Raw genomic sequence first — 12,387 nt, 5'->3', positions numbered from 1 at the left:
AGGCTCATCTGTGAACTTATCAGAAAAAAAAAAAAAAAAATCATCCATGTCAGAAAAATTGTATGTCGCATGTGTGTTCTGCGAGACTGCATTATTGTGTGACGTGTGCGTCAGTTTGCTTCTTACAACCATCTAAAGAAAAGCAGCCTTTATAAAAATTCATCAGAAAATTATAATCGGCACAATTTGTCATAAATGTTCCACTGCCATACAAATCATCTTCCTGTTATTTTTTTTTTCTCTTGACGGTATGCGTAAGGCACATTGTCTTTATTTGTTAATAAGTAAACAAATATTGTGCGTCTGTATTACTGAGCAACAGCACCTTGGCATCACAATGAACCGTGAAGCATATGTGTTCCTCTCAAGTGATACTGAAAGCATGGAGCCATTTCACACACCTGCAACAAAATGGCATTTTAGAAACACGGCTGATTCATAATAAAAAAAAAGATAAATAAATAAATAAATAAATAAAATAAAAAATAAAGGCATGCCAAAGAAACAAAAATTTGCAGCAGATTAACACATTACTGTTTTGCTGTTCCTTTTTGGAGTTACAACATGGAGTGGAGTTACAACATCTTACGAATACAAAATTGCTTCTGTAATTTTTGCAAATGAAAGAATGTTATACAAACATGTAACATGGGTTTTTACCTTTTTTTTTTTTTTGTATTCTACTGAGTACTGAAAACTCCACATTGAGATTTTTTTTTTTAAGGCCATGTAGTACACAGTTTTGCAGTCAACCAGAAGGTAATCAAATGCTGTAAGGCATCAGGTTTCCCTTTTATATATTTTTATTTTAATTATTCTAACAGTACTATAGTCTTAGGCAGGACTTTACCCTTGCACCGGGAGAACCTGGAAGTCAATGAGGGAGACATAGCTAGCAACGCTGGGTCATGGGGCCTGGGTCAGCGGAGTCAGTGCCTTGGATGCGAAATGAACAACGCCAGACGTAATATTCTGCGTCACTTGAAATTAATACACTGAAATACCAACCCTCTCACTTTGTAACACTTCAGTTTTTGCTGGCACATGCCATTTCCTTTTATATATTCGTATTTTTAGTGCTTTTTAATATTTTGACCATGCCATAATTTTGTTTTTAATTTCTGTATTTCAACCTGCCATCCTAGCTGCTTTGAATGTTTCGTAGCTGCGCCACATGACTCATTTATTGCGGTGTTGCGGCGCTATAAATGAAATCACTCAGTCACTCAGGCGGACCATGTCACAAGACAAAGGAATGGTGTTAAATAATAATCTTTAAGAGACATCAACTCGCCCAGTAGTATGCCTGGCAGTAGTACCACGCATGCCGGAAGGGACTGTGGTCTCTATACTGTAGCCTCAGCAGTGAACACTACTGGTCTTCTCATACCAACAGAACATCACTGTATATTAATTTGCCTAATCACTTCAATAACCTCAACAAAGTCTATCTAACTGCTTTGGCACATGCGGCCTCCTCAGTGGCCTAGGAATGTGGAAAAAAAAATGTGCCAACACACTACTCAAGCCACACCAGCTAAACGTTCAGTGCTAACTTGTTTAGTCTCCACAGCTATCAGATAATGTTTATCTATCTTTCATTGACAGCAAATAAAGCCTACGGCATTTAGTAACAATCACAAGTGACTTAAGATGAGAAGCGAGAACTCCTCGGGCGTGACAGCGTTTCCCCTCATTTACACTGCCTGTTATTTGAATTCGAACAACATTATCCCGGTCAACATGTCACCAGCCTCTCGCATGCATCTTCCTTCTGGCGTCAGTGGACAATATATGGAGTCGCACCACCTGCCGAGTACTCTTTATTTTACTAAAGATATAGCAACCGCTCTTGCCTGTACACAGTGCAGAGGGTAATTTTTAAATCTGGTTAACTTGACCGTCCGCTCCTCTCCCGCCAAGGCTCCAGTCAGCTGTTGGTGACCGGCGCGCCATCTGTTGTTATCTAAACTCACTAGTCAATTCCTCCAGCCCTCCCAGTGAAGCCGCATATCCTCTTAGGTAGAATTCTTGGTTTGTATATTCCCGCACCCATGTACCCACTCCTCCAACCTGAGGTGGCCACGTCCCCCACGGCTCTACATGCCAGAAATCTAATTTCCTTAGATTTCTGAAAAATGTGCCCAAGTGTGGTGCTAACTACCGTCCCAGGCGGCAGCACAGTACCATGTCATGCAGTGTGGACAAACTATCAATGATACTTATGCCCCTAAAATGATTTGGTTCGCTTCTATCGCCACACTTGACTATACAAACTGCACTAATCCACGCCTCAGGGTAGCTACCGGACATGAAAATACTGTTGAACAATGTTGTGATCATAATGATCCAGCGGTGTGGCATTGATCTGAATATACCTGAAGGAACACCATCGGGGCAGCAGACTTTATTTGGGTTAATTTTGTTTATTTGTCCTGACTTCATCGGCTGAGTATGATGGGAATGTTTACATGTATGTCAATAGAGTCAAAATTTAATTAATTATCCATGGATGGATTCATAACACTCATAAAAATCTTTAAACTCAGCATCTGATGGGGTGACCACAAATTTATCATCATTGCCCTTTCCAATTAACAGGTTGCCATACACGTCTGTCATCGTGACGACGTGTGCAGTCCTGTCCCACCCTGCCAGCCTTGTGTCTTCCCTGTCTTGTGTTATCACCATACGACTCGCTCTCGCACACTCATCACACTCATGAAGTAAAGTTCATGCTGAGGTAATGTTCACCTCTGAACTGTCAGGTTCAGAAGCCTCAACTTCCTTCTCCACCTACTTATTACCCTTCTCATGATTGTCCTTTATTCCATTCCTAGATTCATCTAGTCCTAAATCATGCCTCTTACAGTACACCCTTAGCCGCCTGCACACCACCAACCTGAAAAGAAAAGAAACGATATATTAAAACAATCCGTCAGCTTAGCTTAATTTAACTAAAATATACGAAAAGCAAGACGTTCTGCCTGTCACCTTTCATTAACTACTGTATTTCCTTTCTCACTTTCAACCTTGATTCTTCTCACTCACCACCTCCTCTTTCTGTTTCACCTATTTTTTTTTTTTATCCCGTGTGTTTATTTCTACTTCATTCTCACCCGTGCTCTCCATAAAATGGACTGGCACGGACTGAAAGACGTCTTAAGAAGGCATAAAAACCTGAACGAAACAGTACCGCACTTCGTCATAAATCATAAAGAGAATACCGATGGACTTCGGAAATCTAACAAAAAACTGAGTGTGGAAAAGTGTGCCCTCACAAGAAGAGAGAGAGAGAGAGAGAGAGAGAGAGAGAGAGAGAGAGAGAGAGAGAGAGAGAGAGAGAGAGAGAGAGAGCATGGTACTAAAGAAAATAATCCAGACTTCAATAAAACTTACGTTAAGAATGGTCTCCTCCCCCACCCTGAAAGAAAATAATAATAAATCTCCAAGCGAGCCTCATCGGAATGGTCGCAGATTCGTAACGCATGTTACGGATGTATCACGTCACTATAACGTAACCATGCGTGACCCTAAAACAAAACCGCCACACACGTATGTGTGTGGCGAATACAGTGAGTATTCATCACTACATGCGTATAATTTAGCTGCCCGATAAGGAGCTGCTATTGGTATGATTATATATATATATATATATATATATATATATATATATATATATATATATATATATATATATATATATATATATATATATATATATATATATATATATATATATATATATATATCCACCCGCTAGATTTATTTTTCAATTACAACATGCTTTTTGCTTCCTTTCTACGCTAAAGGGATCAGTTGAGTTACCCCGTTATACATTTTCTGTTGAATCAATTTGAGGTAATATTAAAAAACTCCATGAACATTATGTAATTTGTAAAAATCTAACTTTGATATATCTAATTTGTATAAATAACTCGTGAGACATTTATGTTGGCCATTTGTTCGGTAAGAAAGAACAGGGAATCTTGAAATGTGATAATGTCTGTGACGTGACAGTTCCGGAGACGAGACGAGGCTAGGTGGCGTCAGGGTTCCTCAGTCTCAGGTCAGGGTTCCTAGTGAACGGACGTATTTAGTGAACAGTGACCTGACGCTAATATAGCTGGCTAGTGTAGACATGGCGCCTTGTGTTGCTGAGTGCAGGGGAGCCAAGAGGGTGAAGGTGCTCAGGGCACCTTCCGTGGAGACGAAGAATCCCTTCAATGTGCTGGAGGAGGGGAAGGAGGAGGTGGACAGGGCTGGAGGAGGCAAGAAGGAGGGGGCAGATGCAGTTACCCTGCCCCAAGGTAGAGTGCTTGTGTTTGGTGATAGTCAGGTTAGGCACTTAGATAGTGCGTTCTGTGCTAGGGATAGGAAGCGTAGGTCGAGGGTGTGTTTGCCGGGGGCCGGGATAGGGAAGGTAGCTGATAGGCTAGACACGTGCTTGGAAAAAGATGGGACCAAGCCCATTGTTTTTCTCAGTGCGGGAGGGAATGACCTTGGTAAGGTCAGGAGTGAGGAGCTTATCAGGAGGTTTCGACAGGCTTTGGACAGGATTAGGGACAAGGGAGGGATCCCCGTGGTATGTGGTGTCTTGCCGAGGAGGGGAGTTGGTGCTGAGTGGCTGTCCAGGGCTATTACAGTGAATCGCAGGCTCGCGAATCATTGTAGGAGTAATGGATGGACGTTCATCGACAACTGGGACCTTTTCTATGGCAGGGACACCTTGTACGCCAGGGATGGAGTGCATTTGTCACGCCAGGGTGTTCGTGTTTTGGCCGAAACACTCGAGCGGGAGGTACGAGTAACTGCACTCCAGCACTTTTTTCGTTAGTCGGGAGGGAAGAAGGGGTAGTGAGGAGAAGGCAAGGGACAAATTAGTTACGTAAATCTAGAAAGGAAGCTAGCTTAGGGATGGTGAGAAATAGCTTAAGTGTTTACTACACAAATTGTAGAAGTATTCTGAATAAAATAGACTTGCTTAGAGGAATAGCGAGTGTAGAGAAATTTGATATCATTGCTTTAACTGAAACTTGGTTAGATATGTCAGGAAAAGTATTTAATCCAGAGGTTAAGATAGATGGGTATACAATGTTCTATAAAGATAGAGAAAACAGGAGAGGAGGAGGTGTCGCGTTATACGTCAGGGACACATTACAGTGCTGTATGAACAATAGAATTAAAACAGATAACAAAGCAGAGTCGATATGGGTAGATATTAAGGAAGGATCGCAGTCAGTAGTACTAGGGGTAGTTTACAGACCACCGACCAGTACAGAGGAAATTAACACCTCACTGTGGCAGGAATTAAATAGAGCAGGCAAGTACAGTCAGGTATGTGTGGTAGGAGATTTTAATTTTAGGAATATCGACTGGAGTCTGATTGTGGGTAACAAGGAAGCAGAGGAATTCCTTAAGGTAATTCAGGATAATTTTTTAAAACAGGTAGTCGTAGAACCCACAAGGGGGAATAATATTCTAGATTTAATTCTTACTAACAGGGAGGAAGCAGTCACGCAGGTAGAGGTTGGAGGACAGCTAGGTAACAGTGACCATAGGGAAATTAGGTACAATCTAGAATGGGAAGAAACTGTTAGAAATAAAAACAATAGTAAAATACCTGACTTTAGGAGAGCAGATTTTGAAGAATTAAAAAGGTACCTCCAAGGAGTGGACTGGCAAAGGATGCAGGGTGAGGTCAGGTCAGGGACGGAGTTCAGAGAGATAAGGCAGGATGAGGGAGGTGAGGTGAGGCTCCAGAAGGGAGGAGGAAAGAGGAAGGGGGGAGATAGGTGTGAGTATGTTGGAATGTCAGGTCATGCTGAAATGAGAGAGGTAAGGTCGAGGCGAGTTGATGAGGGAGGGGAGAGGATGGTAGGGAACGAGATGAGGGGTTTAAGTGAAGTAAATGTAGATGAATTGTATAAATATTTCGTAGATAAAGTTCATACAGGTCAATTAGCAAATATCCCATATAAAACAATAAGATCACAAAAAAATGACCCTAAATGGATGACTGCTAGGTTAAAGCATTATATAGGGCGTAAGAGAAGTATATATAAGAAATTAAGGGCAGGTGAGGAAGTTTTAAGGACACAGTATAATGAATTAGTTAGAACAGTCAGGAAGTTAACGAGGAAAGCTAAGGACAATTATGAATTAAAGGTAGCCAGCCAGGCGAAGACGGACCCCAAGGGATTTTATCAGGTATACAGGACGAAAAATAAGGATACTGTAGGTCCATTAAAGGCAGCAGATGGGGAGCTGGTTAGTTCTGGGGAGGAGATTAGTAAACTTCTGAATGATTATTTTTTAACTGTCTTCACTCAGGAAAACATGCAGGATATGCCAGATAGTGAACAGGTGTTTAGAGCAGATGAGTATGAGAAACTGACGGATATTTCCATAACTAGGGAGATAGTGGAGCAGGAGATAGATAGGCTAAAAAAGTTCAAGTCACCAGGACCTGATGAAATATATCCCAGAGTACTGAAGGAATGTAAAAAGATTATTAGTGAGCCGTTAGTTTCTGTCTTTAGGAAATCACTGGAGTCGGGTGAGGTATCAGTAATGTGGAGGCAGGCTAATGTAGTACCCATCTTTAAGAAAGGGGATAAAACTTTAGCGTCTAATTATAGACCTGTCAGCTTAACTTCAGTTGTAGGTAAAATGTTAGAGTCAATAATAGCCAGGAACATTAGGGAACATTTAGACAAACATAACTTGATAAATCAGTCACAGCATGGCTTCACGAAGGGGAAGTCTTGCCTGACAAACTTGTTAAGTTTTTACAGTAAGGTGTACGAGGCAGTAGATAATGGTGATAGTTATGATATCTTATATCTGGACTTTAGTAAAGCATTCGACAAGGTGCCCCATCAAAGGCTCCTGAGAAAGGTTAGGGCGCACGGGATAGATGGGAAGGTGTTAGGTTGGATAGGGTCATGGCTTGGTAACAGGCGACAGAGAGAGCTAATAAACGGCTCGAAATCCGAGTGGGGTCATGTCATTAGTGGGGTGCCACAGGGATCAGTATTATTATTATTTCTAATATATATCATTATTATTTCTAATATATATCAATGACTTGGATAGTGGAATTAGTAGCGATGTTAGTAAATTTGCGGATGACACAAAGATAGGTAGATTAATTAGGTCAGAAGCGGATGCCATCGCCTTGCAGACAGACTTAGATAGAATGAATGAATGGACGGATAGATGGCAAATGCAATTTAATATCAATAAATGCAAAGTGCTTAGCGTAGGTAGAGGAAACCCACACAATAGGTACACATTAAACACCCAAACTCTGGTAGGTACAGGGTACGAGAAAGATTTAGGAGTTATAGTTAGCTCTGAACTCCGTCTAGGGAAACAATGCATAGAAGCCAGAAACAAGGCAAATAGGGTACTAGGATTCATTTTTAGGAGTGTTAAAAGTAGAAGGCCGGAAGTAATATTAAAGTTATACTTGGCGCTGGTCAGACCTCATCTAGACTACGCTGTGCAGTTCTGGTCCCCACATTACAGGAAAGATATAGGTCTATTAGAATCAGTACAGAGGAGAATGACTAAAAGGATACTCGTACAGGGGATGAGGAGTATTCCTTACGAAGCGAGGTTGAAGCGGTTAAATTTACATTCTCTAGAGAGACGTAGGTTAAGAGGGGACCTGATAGAAGTCTTTAAGTGGTATAAGGGTTATAACAAGGGAGATGTAAGCAAAATTCTTAGGATCAGCAACCAGGGTAGAACAAGAAATAACGGGTTCAAGCTTGAAAAATTTAGGTTTAGGAAGGAGATAGGAAAAAATTGGTTCTCAAATAGAGTGGTAGATGAGTGGAACGGACTCAGTAATCATGTAGTTAGTGCCAGGACACTAGAGAGCTTTAAGAGAAGATTAGACAAGTTTATGGATGGGGATAACAGATGGAAATAGGTAGGAGTGTTTCATACAGGGACTGCCACGTGTAAGCCTGGTCGCTTCTTGCAGCTTCCCTTATTTCTTATATTCTTATGTTCTTATGTATTCCTTGTCTGTCACCTCCGCCTGTAAACACTCGAAGATTTTCCTTGAAGGCGCTGTTTGTGGTGGTCACTGGCGTCCTGGATCCACGGTGGCGTATTAGTGTCCCTGGGGGAGTGTTTCCCGTGTCATGAGTCTACCCTATTATGGCCGTTAAGTAAATACAGGAAATTGCTTGTGAAGTACTAGGGTAGCACAAGTCTGCAGGTGCGCTAGTCATTTTGGAAGTAGTGTCATTTAAAGGGTTTAGCAGAACAGAGGACTGAGTTACGTAGTCCCTTAATGCAGAACAGACGGATACTTGCATGGTGTATGAGTATTGGTGAGGGTGTGTGTGTGCGTGTGTAGTTCGTTGTGGCGTTTTGACCAAGACCAAGACCAAGATATAATTGGGCGTCTCGTGTGTACTGTGGATAAATCCCTGTACTCCTTGGTATTGAACAAGAGAGAGAGAGAGAGAGAGAGAGAGAGAGAGAGAGAGAGAGAGAGAGAGAGAGAGAGAGAGAGAGAGAATTCATCAACTTAAAAAGAAACGCTACTTTTCAAAACACCTACTTAAGAAAAAAAAAAAAAAAATAGACTACATACGTGGAAGAACTGTGGAATGAAAGATTAGGAGAATGGATGTGGCAGCAGAAGAATAAATCAAGACAAAAACCTCGATCTGTACTGCCGTTGAAAAGACACAAGCTCTTCATCACACAGCAGTACCACGAAGTACCACCAATCAGTGCGACTCATATTCCGAAACACTTTTCTGCGCCACACCTCTATTACTTTCAAAAGGCTAAGTTGAAGCCACACTCATTTTTAAAAGAATTTTTACTGTTCTATTGACAACCATTTACTAACAGGAGAAGCAGTTTTGAAAACCCGGTTAACCATCTCTGTAGCCTTTGAGAATGGTCGCGTTGAGAAAGCAAAGCGTCTCAGAATACGGGTCTTTAGAATGGTTTAGTTAATCGTGTTCCAGGTGCGGGGCCTCAACCAAGGAATATAAGAGACCATTTACTTCCTTGCCTGCAGCCACCAGTATGAATTATGACCATTGTCTGTACGTGTTGTGTGAACCTTGTCAGTGAAGTAAAGAAGAACGCTGAGTGTAGAAAAGGAAGAGAGAGGTATGATGCAGTGTTAGTGAAGTGAAGAAAAATGAAAAGGAAATACGAGGGAGTATACGTAGGAGTATACGAGGGAGTATACGTAGGAGTGTAGGAAAGGGAAAAAATAAAGGTGAATGAGTTATAGTGAAGTGTAGTTAAGTGTAGAGAGCCGAAGAAGAGAACTGGAGTACGTGTAGAGTGTGCTAGGAAACACGAAGCATTAAAGTGAAAGATTATGACTGAAGTGCAGAGAAAAATGTGAAAGAATGTGCGTGAAACGTAGAAAAGCAAAGAAGAAAAGTGAAGGCAAGTATGTGATATGCACAAGTAGAAAAGTGTGAATGCCAAAGCGACTTGCCCTCGACTTCGCACATTATGGTAAGCTTTTTAAATACCACAGCACTGCCATTACCACCACCACCACCACCACTACCTACACTACCAGTTACCACCACCAACACCACCACCATCATTACCACCACCACCACCACCAATACCGTCATCGCAGTTATCAATGCACTGCCACGACCACCACCACCATCACAATCATTACTACTACCACCACCACCACAACCGTCATCGCCATCATCAATGCACCACCACCACCACCATTACCACCACCACCACCACCACCACCATCATCATAAGCACAACCACCACGATCACCATCACTACCACTACTACTACCACTGTCATCACCAACAACAAAAACACCACCACCAACAACAACAACGCTTGATGTTTATGAATTATAGATTAAATAGAAGTTAATTTAAATTAGTAGTGTTACGTTAGTAGAGTAGGCGGGTATATATATATATATATATATATATATATATATATATATATATATATATATATATATATATATATATATATATATATATAGGTCGTAGGATTGGTCGTAGGTGACGACCAATCCGAACCTTGTGCGGCAGCCATGGCAAAGCCCGGAAATGTCTGTTCGTACTGCCATAAAATAGGTCATGTTAAAAAAAGATGCTTTAAAAAACAAAAGGACCAGAAACTGGCATCAAATAAATCTGACTCGAAGAACAAAACAAAAGGGAATAATCTCTCTGTTAGACCAAGAACAGGTGCATCGCCCCATGTGAACACAGGCAGGGCAAGATCCTACAAGGATGTCACTACCCAATACTGCATCATACATGGCCAATGTAAACACTCGTCAGAACAATGTAAGGATATAATCAATATGAGAATTGAAAAACAGGTCAGAATAGTACAAAGCAGTCGGGGAAAGACCAGCGCACTGTAGTAAACAAACCTGACTAAAACATCTAAATGCGCAAGACGCTGAGGCAGCACATTCTTCTGACATGTCAGTGTATTCAACTATAAATACTGTCAACAACCAAACAGACATAATACCATTACCAACTAAGGTAGGTAAGCATCGCTTATCTTTGGCTGTAGACACTGGAGCCACGGTAAACGTGATCTCTGAAGAATCTTACAAGATTCTGAAACGGAGTTCACGCGGTGGTAAATGGATGCCCCGTCCAAGTGACTTGAATCTTTCTGGTGTTACTGGGTCTAAGATTAGGAGCAGTACTGATGCAGACAGATGCCAGAGGCAAAAACTATGGAATAGCATATGCAAGTTGTGTGCTTAATTCAGCGGAGTCCAATTACTCTGTCACTCATCAAGAAACACTTGCCGTAGTTTGGGCTTTAAAACATTCTAAGGACATTATCCTTGGATACCCAATGACAGTCTACACGGATCATGCACCCGTAACTGAACTGTTCAAAGGGAAAGATTTAACTGAACGAGTGGCACGATGGTACTGTACCATCGTATGGTGAAAATAAAAATCTTCCTTATCGACAAGTTCACAAATTCCGGTTTACAACGTAGATGACTATGTTAAACAACATATGCATGTTTTCAAAGATATTCATGCTAAAGTCCCAAGTAGGCTACAAGCTTCTGGGGCAGAAATGATGGCTCGACAACACAAACGTGAGACCCCTGTCACGATACAGGTTGGAGACAGTTAAAGTTCGTCATCCAGACAGGACCTCCAAAATCTCCACGCTCGGTTGTTCGCCAGTTACATGGTAACAAATCTGAGGTGTATGACCATCTTCTTAACACTGTTGAGATAGTACATAATGATCGGCTTTTTGAAGACTAATGCTCAGATCGATTCATCAACAGAGAGTACTTCTGATGAGGTTACAAACCATAGTTCTACTAACACTACAAAGACACATAGGTATAACCTTCGCTCACGCAGCTAATTGCCTGCATTACTTACAGATGGCATTGGGCTTCCTGGTTACCTACTTGAGCATGCTGCAAGTGCCACAAGCGTCCACTGCGTTGCATGTCAAACCGGGGGCTCTCACCACACATCTTGGAGAGGTAACATTAATAGAGGATGTTCTTCTGGTTCGATATCCTTTTTCTACCTTATTTTCCGTACCTTCGGACCTCGACACTGTCTCAAAAACTTTGGATAACTCCTTACAGGAATTGGAATCTTTACTTGCTGATGAAACGCATGGACAGACGCAAGTTTTCTCTCAAACCATTATCAAAGCTTTAACAGCAAGGGTAGAATTTTTGCATGGCAAATTGAACCAATCTCAGCATGACTACAACCTTTTACGCAGCCTTGGACGAGGATGTACAGGATTTGAGGAAACATTATGATCAACTAATAACGGTTGCAGCTACTAATAAGAAAGTCCTGAACCTGCATCACAATAAACTGGTTAAATTAGAGTCCAACCTCAATGAGTTATTACAGTATTCAAATGATTTAGCAACTGTGCTTGATAATGCCTTACACAGTTTAGATGTGATAAATCGCATTGTGGAAATAGATCAAGTTTTGCTTGTATCTGAAGCTTCCTTGAGTTCAGTTCTCTCCATTAATGGATCGATAATTCGCAACATGATGGATAAGAACATAAGAACATAAGAAATAAGGGAAGCTGCAAGAAGCCACCAGGCTTACACGTGGCAGTCCCTGTATGAAATGTACCTACCTATTTCTACCTATCATCCCCATCCAACCGGTCTAATCTTCTCTTAAAGCTCCCTAATCTCTTAGCACTAACAACATGATTACTGAGTCCGTTCCACTCATCTACCACTCTACTTGAGAACCAATTCCTTCCTATATCTTTCTTAAACCTAAATTTTTAAAGCTTGTACCCGTTATTTGTTGTTCTGTCTTGGTTGCTGATCCTAAGAATTTTGCTTACTTCCCCCTTAAAGAC

At 41.3% G+C, this 12,387-nt stretch overlaps 1 protein-coding gene across 8 annotated transcripts in view; it reads left to right on the top strand.

The window, feature by feature from the left end:
- The window catches only part of LOC135108980 (sodium- and chloride-dependent glycine transporter 2-like), an 89,292-nt gene that overhangs the window by 74,454 nt on the left and 2,451 nt on the right, over positions 1-12,387 (top strand). For 7 of the 8 annotated variants that reach the window (XM_064019909.1, XM_064019910.1, XM_064019905.1 and 4 more), the window contains one exon: positions 11,420-12,382. In XM_064019909.1, coding sequence (XP_063875979.1) covers positions 11,420-11,815 — 396 coding nt within the window. In that variant the 3' untranslated portion in view covers positions 11,816-12,382. Of the gene's footprint in view, positions 1-11,419; positions 12,383-12,387 lie in introns of those variants that run through there. The other variant, XM_064019908.1, reaches the window with a different exon arrangement.

The sequence above is a fragment of the Scylla paramamosain genome, chromosome 18 (genome assembly GCF_035594125.1).
Source record: "Scylla paramamosain isolate STU-SP2022 chromosome 18, ASM3559412v1, whole genome shotgun sequence".
NCBI classification, from domain to species: Eukaryota; Metazoa; Arthropoda; class Malacostraca; order Decapoda; family Portunidae; genus Scylla; species Scylla paramamosain.
This window is presented reverse-complemented; position numbering and strand designations above follow the sequence as displayed.